This window comes from Echinops telfairi, unplaced genomic scaffold (assembly GCF_000313985.2).
Source record: "Echinops telfairi isolate 266 unplaced genomic scaffold, ASM31398v2 ScPeMD7_7469;HRSCAF=8507_0, whole genome shotgun sequence".
Lineage (NCBI taxonomy): Eukaryota > Metazoa > Chordata > Mammalia > Afrosoricida > Tenrecidae > Echinops > Echinops telfairi.
The window spans coordinates 26481426-26494490 of record NW_022111372.1 but is presented as its reverse complement, the minus strand read 5'-3'; the positions used below and the strand labels follow the sequence as shown (position 1 = coordinate 26494490).

At 49.0% G+C, this 13065-nt stretch overlaps 1 protein-coding gene across 4 annotated transcripts in view; it reads left to right on the top strand.

Moving 5' to 3' along the window:
* The window catches only part of RUNX1 (RUNX family transcription factor 1), a 302664-nt gene that overhangs the window by 285003 nt on the left and 4596 nt on the right, over nucleotides 1–13065 (top strand). For 3 of the 4 annotated variants that reach the window (XM_045284773.1, XM_004696946.2, XM_045284774.1), the window contains one exon: nucleotides 2858–3019. The exons of the other annotated variant lie outside the window; for it this stretch is intronic. In XM_045284773.1, the coding sequence (XP_045140708.1) occupies nucleotides 2858–3019 (162 nt within the window). The remainder of the gene's footprint in view (nucleotides 1–2857; nucleotides 3020–13065) is intronic. 4 annotated transcript variants of the gene reach the window in all.

Below are 13065 nucleotides of genomic sequence, written 5' to 3'. Positions count from 1 at the left end.
ATGTTTGCATGGGCTAATTATGATCTTAGAAAGGGCTCGCACAACTTTTTCACTGCAGTAAAACGTGACGGGGCATGATTCATGGCATAATCCTTGGGTGCTTAGTGTGGTTTAAGACGTGGGTTAGCGGTGCTGGGCTGTCTGCACAACAAGGCATGAATTAGTGTGCCACAATTCACACCTCAGAGTGCTTTATGACAATTATAAAATCTCCTTTGTTTGCTTTCAAATGATTAAAATATTTGCGTACAATGTAGTCACTTAGGAGATGCGTGTATATCGAACATATGCGTGTGTGGAGCCCCTCTCAGTGTAGACGGTGGGTTTTGCTGCGTTTTTCTCGTGGTCCTAGCGGACTGCTCAGCATCCCGCGATTTCGGCGTGCCCTCTGGGGGTAGAAGCACTGTTGGTTTCAGACGAAGTAGGCTGTCCAGCGGGCACTCGGTGTTCCTTTTTAAAATAGGTCAACTCTCGTCTCCTCTCTCATCTCTCTTCAAAACCTCCAAAATTCAGAAGGAAACAAAGTCCTTTCTTCAAAGACTGACTTCCCAAGGTTCCCAGCTGAAATATGTACCCAGGAACTGCTAGAGTTTTTCCAACTTGAAATTTTGGTTCTTTTCAAGAAAATGAAAGATGGAAATTGACAGGTATGGGGGCAGGGGAGAGGGAAATGGGGAACAAGCTGGCGGAAGAACAGAGAGGAGGGAGAGCTGGGTCTGGACCTTCAAATGCCTGATTCTGTTGTCCGCTCTGGCGACTTCAAAGAGGCCAAGCTGGAAAGGCAAACTTTAGCTGCTGGAAATGAAAAGCCTTGGAGGGAGCAGATCTGAACTATTTCCTACTCAGTAGTAACAACTCCTTTATTGTCCTGGGCTGCTACTCCCAGCGTCTTGTAGCACTGATTTTGAAGCCTCTCTGGATTAACAGGTTAGTGGCAACCTCCGTGGGCTGTAAGGAGAAAGTGAACGTTGAACCTTAAGGAAATAGCAAAGTCCCCTCCTCGTGGGACCCTGTCTAAATCTCCTCACACCATTTGTCTAAAACTGGAGGTCCCCTTTTCATCTACAACGAGTGCGCCGCTTTTGAAACAGAGACCCTTGTGCCTGCTGGAGTCAAATGTGCAAATCCATTTTGCCTGGATGTTTTGAGGTCAGCACGGAATTTTTCTTCCTCTCCATCCCTTATAGTAACAATATCACGGGACTGGGGGGCGGGCGGTGTTTTGTTCTGTTGCACTACGAGTCCGAACCAACTAGGGGGCACCTAATCCCACAACCACAACCTAGTAGCAATCTGTGAAATGACCTCCCGTGCTCTGGACTCGACCCCACTGCAAGGCGTGCCCATGTGCACCCGGCAGAGCTGGGCACCATAGGCTGATTTTTCTAAAGCAGCTCGCCAGGCCTTTCTTCCAAGAGACCTCTGAGTTGGAACTTCTAACCTTTCAGTTACCAGCATTACCTGTCTACACCAATCAGGGCTCACCCTTAGTCTTCCCTTTGAGATCTGGAGAGGAGCTGAGTCATACCTTAGTCGGGGCTGACAGGTCAGCTTCTCTGCTGCTGGGACCGTAAACTCATCATTAGAACTCGTTGCCAGATTCTCAGCTACACTTTTGATTTTTTTTCCCTTGTCCTTGGGAGAAACTTTATTGAAGTAGAAAACATTTTTTAAAACCCATTAAAACAAGCTCACTGCCCTTGAGTCGCACTTGGATGCCTGGAGATGCTCTAGGACAGGGCAGACTACGCCTGTGGGGTTGCCAGGCTGTAAATCTTCCCAGGCATATACATCTCTTGCTCTTATGGAGAGGCTGGTGGTTGTGAACTGGTGACTTTGCAGTTAGCAGCCCAACTCGTAACCACTGTGCCACCAGGTCTATTTTTGCCAAAGGTACACAAAACACTACTTTCTCTTTTGCTTACCGATTACAGATAAAAAGTTGGATCACCTGAGCTGATAAACATTTGAACACATGCTTTGTGATAGTGATAACCATAATTAATAATCAGGCCGAAATTGTCTGAATAGTCAATAGTTGAAGGTACAGTAACACAGTTTAGACCTTAATACTTCTACCTTGAAAATGTAATCCTCTCCTCTCGTCATTATCAATCTCAAAACTCACAGCCATTGAGTGGACTCTGACACACAGCATCCTATCGGGCGGGACAGACCTGCCCTGGTGGGTGTCCAAGCCTGTAACTTTAGCCTCATCTTTCTCCCACGGAGTGGCTGCTGGTTTCAATTAGGGGAAGACTGGTACTGAGCTTGCGGTTAGCAGCCAGTAGGGCTTAAAAAACCTTGAGTAGGAAGTTTCCAAATCTAAAAAAAAAAAAAAAAAAATGGACCTATAGCTCTGTTTCTTATTGGGGCAGAACCAGCCAACAGAAATAATGGGGTGTCCTGGGCTGATCCAATGCTGATAAAGAAGGTGCCTCTGTGATAAAAGTGGGGACAGTGGTGGAATGCTCCCAGCCCACACCAGAAGACGCACATTCCATTCCCACTCAGTGCGTCCCACCCATCTGTCACCGGAGGCCTGCGTACTGCTTGTTGCTGGGCAGGTTTTCAGCGGGGCTTTCGGATTAAGGTGAAAAGACAGAATCAGTCCGTGCAAACCCTTTGGATCACAGTGGCCCCTCTGCAGAGGGCTGCCGCGGAGGATGGTGCAGGAGCAGGCAGGGTTTCTCTCCACCGGGCTTGGCGTCGACCTGAGCACCAACAACGGCAAACAGATCGGATGTGTGGGCAGCACGTTTTAAGTAGAGGGGACTGGCTTCTGAAGTAAAAGGCTCTTCAGCTTTCTGAAAGCCGGCCCACTCCACCTGTAACGGCCCTCCCTGCTTCTCTGCAGATACCAGGCAGATCCAGCCATCCCCGCCGTGGTCCTACGATCAGTCTTACCAGTACCTGGGATCCATCACCTCTCCTTCCGTGCACCCAGCAACTCCTATCTCGCCGGGGCGGGCCAGCGGCATGACAAGCCTCTCTGCTGAGCTTTCCAGTCGACTCTCAAGTAAGCTGCTTGCAAATGCACACCCTCCTGCCCAGCAAGGTGCAAGGGGCTCGAGAAGCAGAGGTGCACCAAGGGGTTGGAATAACACAGGGTTCACAGAGGCCACCTGGTGCTCTGAGCGGGGCCTGGCTAGCTAGCCATGGATGAATGGGTTTATCCCAGCTCTAAGCCCCACGCCCAAGCGCTGAGCTCTCTGACACGGGCCGGCCTGTGAGACCTTGGACCTGTGCGGGCAGACCTGGCTTGGAGAAGCCAATCCCCTGGGCATATAGGGATGGCTCATGTTTGGCAGGACACGGTGGCAGTCAAAGGGTTAACAGGATCAAAAGTCATGTCAGTGGTCCGCCTCTAGAATTTAGGGTTCCAAGTGACTCTGGACTGGGGGAAAGGTGGAACTGGCCAGTGGGGGGCAGGGGGAGGCATGGGGAACTGTCACGGCCCATGTAGCAACGGGCTGCCAGTAGGTGCACGGAAACTTTCCCACTCCAGCAGAAAGGAGGAGCTGCGCAGAGCCAGGTGAGAGCAAGGGACACGGTGAAAGCTCAGGCGGCCGTCCCAGTTGGCACCGCGCTGTCAGTACAAGCTCATTAAATATTAGTCATTGAACCTGCAAGCCCTTCGGGCTTGGCGATCAACTTTCGCTCATGGACAAGGAAACAATCGGGCGCCGGAGAAAAACACCTTTGTGGGAAGCAAAAAGGAAACTCGGCGTGCGGGGCTTTGGGACTGGAACCGGGCCAAGCAGACACTCAGTCTGTGTAGCATGCCCTCAGCATCACAGTAGCTGAAAACGCACTTGCACGTGGACTGATGGGGGTGGGGGGGCCCGGGAGGGGGCGAGCCTATTTGGCCTTTTCAGCTCTTATACCCAATCAGGGGCCAGGCAAGGGGGGCAAAGCAGCCAGGGCTGCCATGTACGGAGGGGCCCGTGGTGTGTTCCACACGATGGGGAACACCTGAGATTCCACCCGGTCTTCGCTTCTCCTCGGTGCCTGACAGACACCGTGAGCGGGTTTCTCCACAGCAGCATGTGGGAGTTTGAGAGACATTTCCCTGCGGGGCTGTCCTGGGCATTGCAGGATGTTTAGCAGCACCCCTGACTGCCAAGTGCCGGAGCACAGCCTCCCCTAGGGCTGTGGCAATCACAGACAACTCCAAACTAAAACAAAAATCAGACGCACCACCATCGCGTCCATGCCGACTCCCTGTGACTCCGTAGGACAGGATAGCACTGCCCCCGTGGGTTTCGGAGACTGCAACTTTCTACAGGAGTAGCAAGCCTCGTCTTTCTCCCACGGACTGGCTGGTGGTTTCAAACTGCTGACCTTGTGGTTAGCAGCCTAGCTCCTCTCCAGTCGGCTGTCCCCCTGAGAGGAAACACTATTGAGAAGCACTGCCTGAAAGGGTTCTTGGGTGCCACAGTGCAATGGGAAAGCCAGCCCCGTGGCTCAGCCATCCCATTCTTTTCTGCCAGCATTTCCACAGCACCTGCAGGGCCGGCGTGTCGAGGGAGTCACGTAGGGATGCCTGCTGTTCAGCCTGTTGCTTCTGAAGATGTGAGAGGCTGGTAGATTTCCTAGGCAATCGATCGTCAGATTTCTCTGACTCGTCTTGTCAGTGGCTTGTGACACCACAACTGTTTCCTTGGAAACTCCCCTGCTGTCAGTGTGTGCCTCAGGATCCATTACATCCATTGGCTTGGTCACCATCCAAGGCAGGTTCTCTATAGTCTAAGAACCCTAGAAGCCAGCTCTGAGATAACCAGGGTTCAGCTATACGGGCGACGTGTGTGTGTGTGTGTGTGTGTGTGTGTGTGTGTGTGTGTACATATCCATATATATGGATTCTGTAGTTGGTGCCAATGGTTAATGTATGTGGCTGCTGGCTGGAAGGCTGGTGGTTCGAGTCCACCCAAGAGCACCTTGGGGAAAGTCCCGGAGATCTGCTTCCCAAAGACCAGTTGCTGAAAACCCTGTGGAGCACAGTTCCGTTCACACAGTTGGGGTGTCCAGGCATCGGAATTGACAACAGTTGGGGTGTCCAGGCAACTCTAAAATGCCCATCACGTTTGGGTTATGCTTCTGAATATCGCGGAGTAAAGACAGCTTAGGGGCACACACAGGGGTGCTGCACATGGTGAACATCAGGCTACGAACCCCCAGGGTTGGTGGCTTGGACCCACCCAGAGACCCCAGGGAAGGAAAACCAGACCATCTGGTTCCCTGAAGGTCATGACCATGACAGCCCCATGGGTCAGAATTAACTCCATGGCAACTGGTTTTTTTTTTTAGCGTTTGTTTTTTTAAGGACATTTTATGGCTTGGGAGGTTATAAGCAAACTTACTACCACGGAGTCGATTCTGACTCATAGCAAACCTAGAGGCCCTTCTGAGCCTAGAACTCTACAGGAGAAGGCCAAGTCTGTCTCCTGAGCGAGCAGCACCTTGAGACATTGCTCTTCAACTTGGCAGGAAGACGTCCCTACATCCCACCCCTCACTGGTCCCCAGGAGCTCAGGCCTGAAAAGTGGCAGCACCCTCCAGGCGGGGCAGGGGGCTAGGACACATGAAAGGGAAGTGGCTGACTGACCTACAGCTTTGAGAACCCGACACTCCCAATACCCTGTGTCTGCTTCACCTTTTCACCCTCTGGGGGCTTTGTGTCTGCCCTCATCCCTGCCCCCAGCCCCACCTGGGCTTCCTTCTGCCAGGAGGACTGGGACTCTGTCTGTCTCCTGATCCTTTTCAGACAGACTCCTCATCTCATCTGAAAAGAGTTGTCATCTGGAAGGTTTGCTTTTCTTTTCTTAAAAAAAAAACAAACCATCCTGTTTAGCTGCCAAGTTGGGCAACGGACAGTATGCATTAATCTGAGTCATGCAAAAGAGCCTTTTAGGGCTGCCATTGTCTGCTCAGGCAGTTTAATCCTCTGGGGGCAGTGGGAGGGGCCCGGCAGGGGGCTGCTTTCATGCATGTCAAGCTGCAGAAGTGAGTCTTGAGCTGTCATGGCAAATATTTAGCCCCATCACTGGGGAAACATTTCCAACCCAAATACCTGAATCTGCTAATCCCCAGATTTCCTACTCCCAAACAGCTCCACGAGGGACTCAGGGCTCCCCACCTCACCCACGATCTACAGTTCCCTAGGGCCAATGGGTGTGTGTTTAAAGAACAGAAATCTCATTTCCTTACAGTTTAGGAGGCTAGAACTCTGAATTCAGGGTACGGATTCTAGTGACAACTCTCTCGTGTCTCTTTCTATTCCCGGGTTCCTTGTGATCGTCTCTAGCCACTTCCATCCCCCAACTGGCTTGCTTGCTTCTATGTCAACTCTGCTCTACTTGTTTCATGAAAGTGATTAGGTTCAGGACACGCCCTACACTGATATAGGGACCATGGTGGCGTAGTGGGCTACACACAGCACTGCTAAGCAGGTCAGTGGTTCAAACCCACCAGCTGTCCCAAGGGAGAATGACGAGGCTGTCTGCTCCCCTAAATGTTGAAAGCCACAGGGCAGTTCTACTCTGGGTCGCGATGAGCCAGAATCCACTTGGGCACTGAGTTTGATTTTGAGTTACACTGATGTACGCGTATTAACACAACGAAGAAAGCCCTGTTCCCAAATAGGATTGCATCCCCGGTTACAGGGCTTCCAGACTTCAAAGCATTATTTTGTAGAACGCAATTCAATCCGTAACACTCTATTGAAGAAGGGGGACACTGCGCCCTGGTGCCATAGTGGGTTATGTGTTGGACTACTAACCGAAAGGTCGGCAGTTCAAAATCACCAGCTTATTCATTGGGAGAAAGATGAGGCTTTCTAGTAGAGTTACAGTCACAGAAACCCGTAGGGGCAGTTACACCCTGTCCTATAGGGTCACGATGAGTCAGAGTCGATTCAATGGCAGTTGAGTTTGGTTTTGATTTCTGGAGGCCAACCCAGAAGGAGCTCTGAGTAGCACTGTGGGTTAGGCAGTTGGCTGCTACTTTCAAGGTCATCAGTTCAAACCCACCAGCTGCTCTGCAGGAGAAAGATTCGGTTGTCTGTTCCTGTAAAGATTTAGTCTGAGAATTTTATGCAGGGTTGCTGTCAGTCAGCATGGGCCCAGTGGCAGTGGGGGCACTGGGTGGGCCAGCCAGGACGACGATGAGCTGCAGCCTGAGAGGGGCTGGGCCTTAGTAAGGGTGTCACAGTAAATACCAAATGATACAAAGATTTGGATAAATCATTTGAATCTGAACCTATCTAAGGGCCTGCTTTGTTTTGTTATCAGAATGTGACAAAGACAATTTTTTTTGTTTGCAGTATCATTTTGCATCCATTTTGCAAATAGCTGGCCCTCTGCAGGTTGCAGCTGCTGCCACACAGGGAGAAGAAAACTGCTTGTCACGATTTCAGAGCATTTAGGGTCGTGGCTCTCAACCTTCCCAATGCCGCGACCCTTTCACATAGTTCCTCATGTTGTAGTGACCCCCAACCATAAAATTATTTTCCTTGCTACATCATCACTGTAATTTTGCTACTGTTATGAATCAGGTGACCCTTGTGAAAGGGTTGTTCCACCCCCAAAGGGGCCATGACCCACAGGTTGAGAACCGCTGATTTAGATATTCTCCCACAAGCAGAAAGAGGTGGTTAACAGCATCCGGCACTTTTGCCCATGACAAACAATGGACTCACTCCCGATTCGTAATTCGGTGCCATGACTGCATCACTGAGCAGGAGTTGGGACAGATAGGCAGAGCATGTCCAGACAGCCCAGGAAACAGGGTGACCTTTCGTTCATCTTCTCCAGGAGATTCACCTTCTTGTCTCCGGGCAAAGGAAGCAGGAGGAATCATGGGCAACGGCATTTATTTGTGTCCGCAGCGTTGCCTCATACGAAAACATCAACTCTGCTGGTCCAGGGTTCCCCCTCCCACCTCTGCTTCTCCGGAGACTGTATAAAGCTAACTGGAAACATGGAGTCACGCTTCCTGTTAACTCTCTCTGCATAAGCACAAACAAGTGACACAGGGCTTGCTCACAGATGGCCAGCCTGCTGCGGGGGCAGGGACGAGCCCTGTGGAATGAGGCGAGGCCTGTCTTCAGAACTGGCTCCAGCAGTGGCCAAGAAAAGGCAGTCCTCGAACCACTGTCCATTTACAAAGTTTTCCCTGCCCACACGTCTGACTGCTTTGAGATGATTCACAGGAGTGTTTGTGTGAACGCCCACCTCCTGCTTTCCTCATCAGGATGGGAGATTCGCTGCAGACGTTTGGCTTTCTCTATAAACTTTAATTACCCCTCTGATGAGGAATAGAGCCCCTCATCACATTCTCCAAAAATTTACAGGAGACTGTTTTTCCCCCCTCGATGTATCTGTTAGAGCAAAAGACCATTACAAGAGAAGGGAAAGAAAGAAAAAAGAAAAATGGACTAGCTCGCTGTTGGAATAATAGGCTTGAAATATGAGGAAGTTGATCAACAGCCGATCCCTTCTACAAACAGATTAATCCGCCCTGAGAGCTGCCCTTTCAGAGCAAGTCTTTGCCTCCCCTGAGGTGCCCCATCAGCCTGAATGTATACAGGGACGCAGGCTGCATATGTTGTGCCCGGCTTACAGTCTCTTTGGGTGTCAGTTTGAGAACTGACAAATAGGAAAGCTTTTCACTCCTGCATCTGCTCTCTTCTGTTGCTGTGGTTTGGATCTACTGATGTAATGACCGAAGTCTGGCCTGGCCATTGAGTGAGTCAGTCAGAGGAGCAGAGACTACCCCAGGGCACATACTCCCCACCCCCACCCCCGGAGACACAGACAGTGGTGCTTCTCAGCTGGGACTCTTTTGCACCATGTCCACCCCACCTCCACTCCCGGGGTGCTTGGAAATGTCTACAGACATTTCCCTTGTCACATCTGGACAAGGGAATGCTATGAAGGTGTGCGGGGTGGAGGTGCTAGTGGGTAGAGGCCAGGAATGCTAACTACCCTGTAGTACAAGACAGCCCCCACAATCTATTGCCTGGTCCAATTTGTCATCAGTGACCCCTGAGTAACCCTAACCTATAGGACACAAGGAGTCCTGGCTGCCACCCAAACTCCCTAATGCTTCTCAAGAGCTATGTGTGGTTAAGGAACAAGCATCAGGACACACTGAGTCACAGGGACGTCAGAACCAGTTGGTGAAAGTCTCCATGGCCAAGGGGAATTTTCTAGGCAATGTTTTGTCCTTCTTGCTAAAATGTCAACACCTGCAAAAAATAAGAGTCGCTAAAGCAAGAGCCCACCATCCATTCCTGCTAGCACCAAACTGAAGCATTGATGAGGCAGCTTCCAAAAGTTCACGGGAAAAAATGGAATTGAAAGATAATGGAAGTCCCCAAATATCAGAGAATGTTATTGTTGTTGTTAAATGCAGTCAAGTAGGTTCCAACTCATAGCAACCCTATGTACAACAGGAAAAAAACACCATCCTGTCCTGCAACTTCCCCACAGTTGTTTGAGCCCATTGTTACAGCCACTGGGTCAATCCATGCTGTTGAGGGCCTTCCTCCTTTTCATTGACCTTTAACCAAGCACAAAGTCTCTCTCCAAAGAGCCCTGATAACCTAATGGGTTACATGTTGGCCTACTAACTGTAAGGTTAGCAGTTCAAACCCACTAGCTAATCCTTGGGAGAAAGATGAGGCTTTTCTCTTCCCATAAAGAGTTACAATTTCAGAAATCCAAAAGCCAGTCTACTCTGTCCTATGGGGACGCTTTGAGTTGGAGTTGACTCAGTGGCAATGAGTTTGAGTGTTTTTTTTTCTTTTTAAGGACTTATCCCTCCTGATAACATATCCGAAGTATATAAGGTGAAGTCTTGCCATCTTCTTTCCAAAGAGAATTCTTGCCGGAGCTCTTCCAAGACGGATTTGTTCCTTCCCATAACCATTCATGGCATATTCAATATTCTTCATCACTCAAAGGCATCAATTCTTCTTCGGTCTTTCCTATTTATTGTCCAGTTTCCATATACATCGGAGGCAACTGAAAATTCCATGGTTTCAGTCAGACTTCCTAGCTTTTTAACACTTTAAAGAAGTTTTTTGCAGCATATATGCCCAATGCAATAATCCATCATTTGGTGTCATGAGTGCTGCTTCCCTGGCCTCGATTGTGGATCCAAGTAAAAGGAAGTCCTTGATAACCTCAATCTATGCTCCTTGGATGGTGATGAATGTACGGGTCCAGTTGTGAGGGCTTTTGTTTCCTGTAGGGTGAGATGTGATCTGTACTGAAGGGGCAGTCTTTGATCTACATCAGTTGTGCCATCTGACATCTCAGGTTGTTTGTGGGTCTTCCTCCAATCTCAGTGCCATGTCTTCATAAAGATGGGCCACTGAAATCAAGGCTGGGTCACTCCTAATTGGGAGGCAGATGGGAGGAGAGAGATGAATGGTAATAAGATTAATAATTCCTCATAGTCACAATTATAGCATGTGATATGTTGAATCATAGGAAATTGCCAATTTTCAACTGCTCTAAACCAAACTCATTGCCTTTAAGTAAAGTCTGACTCATCGGGACACAGCACAAAGCAAAACTGCCCTGCCGAACTTCCACAGCTGTTACCTGTGTGGATGTAGACTGCCACCAGCTACTGGCAGGTTTCAACAGTTCATCTCTCAGTTAACAGCAAAATGTCTAACCACTGTACGGCCAGGGCTCCTTCTCAATTGCTCTAGACCTACAAATATGGCAGTTTCCTATGATGCAAACTAATAGCATGTAGCATGCATTCTATTATAAACCAGTAACAATGCTATGTACACTACATTCTATTAACACAGTCATGACATGAACAGGTATTATCGCTTTCACTCAGCTCACAGCCATCTGGTCAATTCTGACAACCATATAGGACAGGGTAGAACTGCCCTTGTGAGTTTCAGATAATTGTATAGGAGTAGAAAGCCTCATATTTCTCCCAAGGAGAGGCTGGTGAGTTTGAACTGCTGACCTTTCAGTTAGGGGCCCAACATGTAACCCACTATGCCACCAGGGCTCCCAACTATTATATAGTTATCTATGACTATACATTATTAAAGTTATATTGAAATAATCAATTACCTCACTGTCATTGGGCCGATCCCAACTCATTGCAACTGTACAAGACAGGGTGTAACTGCCTTTGTGAATTTCTGAGGCTGTAACTATGGGAATAGAAAGCCCCATCTTTCTCCAACAGAACAGTTAGTGGTTTCAAACCACTCACCTTGCAGTTATCAGCCCAATGTGTAACCACTAAGCTACAAGGGCTCCTTAGGTTTATATTAATTTTGGTATATTCCCATATTGATTATATTACCTTCAATGTACCAAATAGCAAACTTTTCAGGCTTTCTCTGTTGTGCTTACTCATCGCTGCTCCAGTAGCAGGATAATAGTCATATATTAGAGGATGAAACACCTCAAACCCTTGCTAGCCTGTGGACCAGAAGGAAAACTAAAGCCACAACCACTGGATGATACCAATACAAGTATGCATCACTGAACATCCAGGATGCCATCTGTGGACTGTGTGGTTTGGACACTGTGCCGTCTGTGGGTGTGTGGTTTGGACACTGGACTGTGTGGTTTGGATACTGTGCTAACAGGTTAAAATGTTATGGGAGCCCACTTCGGGTCATCCTCTTTGCTGATGGCATGGTGGGGACTGGGAAAGCTGGCTGTGGCTGGAAGAGTGAACAGAGGGTGCCCACCAGCTGTCACTCACCTGAGCAGCAGTGGCAGCCCAGCCACCCTGCCCCCACCATGCCTTGAGTCCACAAACCTGGAGAACCAGAACCCAGAGCCAAGTCCTATGCCTCTCTGCCAGAGTTTGGGTTCGAGGACTTTAAAAACCAATAGGTAGAAATACTAAAAGGAGAGCTGCTTTCCCTTTTAAAAGAATAAAATAAATCCTGGGGCACCATGGCCATGTATGTGCAACAAGTAATGTATACCTGCATTATATCCACTGAATGCCATCAATTTTACATATATATTTCATATTTTATGCTATATATACTAGGAGGCCCTGTGAGTAGAGTACTCGGCTGCTAACCTAAAGGTGAGCCGTGTGCACGCACTATGTGCTCCTTGAGAGAGAGGTAGCTAGCAGTTTGCTTCCAAGAAGATTAGCAAAACCATCAAGCCCATTCGGACTCATTGCCCCCCTCCAGGGCAGAGTAGAAGTGGCCCTCTGGGTTTCCACGGCTGTCGATCTCTAATGCAGCAGAAAGCCTCGTCTTTCTCCCGTCCAGGAACTGGTACCTTCAAACTGCTGACCTTGGGGGGTAGCCTTCCAATGCAGCCCACTAGGCCCCCAGGCCTCCTTCTATGAAAGACAGCCTTTGAAACCCCGCGAGACAATTCTACTCTGTCCCACAGGGTTGCTGTGAGCAGAACTCAATGACACTGGTAGTGGGCTGGGTTTGGATGTGTATGTCTCTGCCAGGATCTGTCAGTTTGTTGCATGGCGGTGGCTTGAGTGTTGTGATGCTGTACCACCAGTATTTCAAATACCTGCGGGGTTTCTTTTTTTAAAAATCATTTATTGGGGCTCATACAACTCTTGTCACAATCCATGCATACATACATCAATTGTGTAAAGCACACTTATACATTTGTTGCCCTCATCATTCTGAAAATTCACTTTCCACTTGGGTTCCTGGAATCAACTCATTTTCCTTTTTCCCCTCCCCACGCCTCCCCGCTCCCCCTCCCTCATGAACTCTTAATAATTTATAAATTATTATTTTATCTTATCTTACACTGCCCGGCATCTCCCTTCACCCACCCTTCTGTTGCCCATCCCCCAGAGAGGAGGTTATATGTAGATCCTTGTGATAGATTCCCCCTTTCTACCCCCTCTTCCTTGCCAGTATCACCTCTCACCGCTGGTCCTGAGGGGTTCATCTGTCCTAGATTCCCTGTGTTTCCAGTTCCCATCTGTACCGCTGTGCATCCTCTGGTCTAACCAGGTTTGCAAGGTAGAATTGGGATCATGATAGTTGGGGGGAGGAAGCGTTTAAGAACTAGA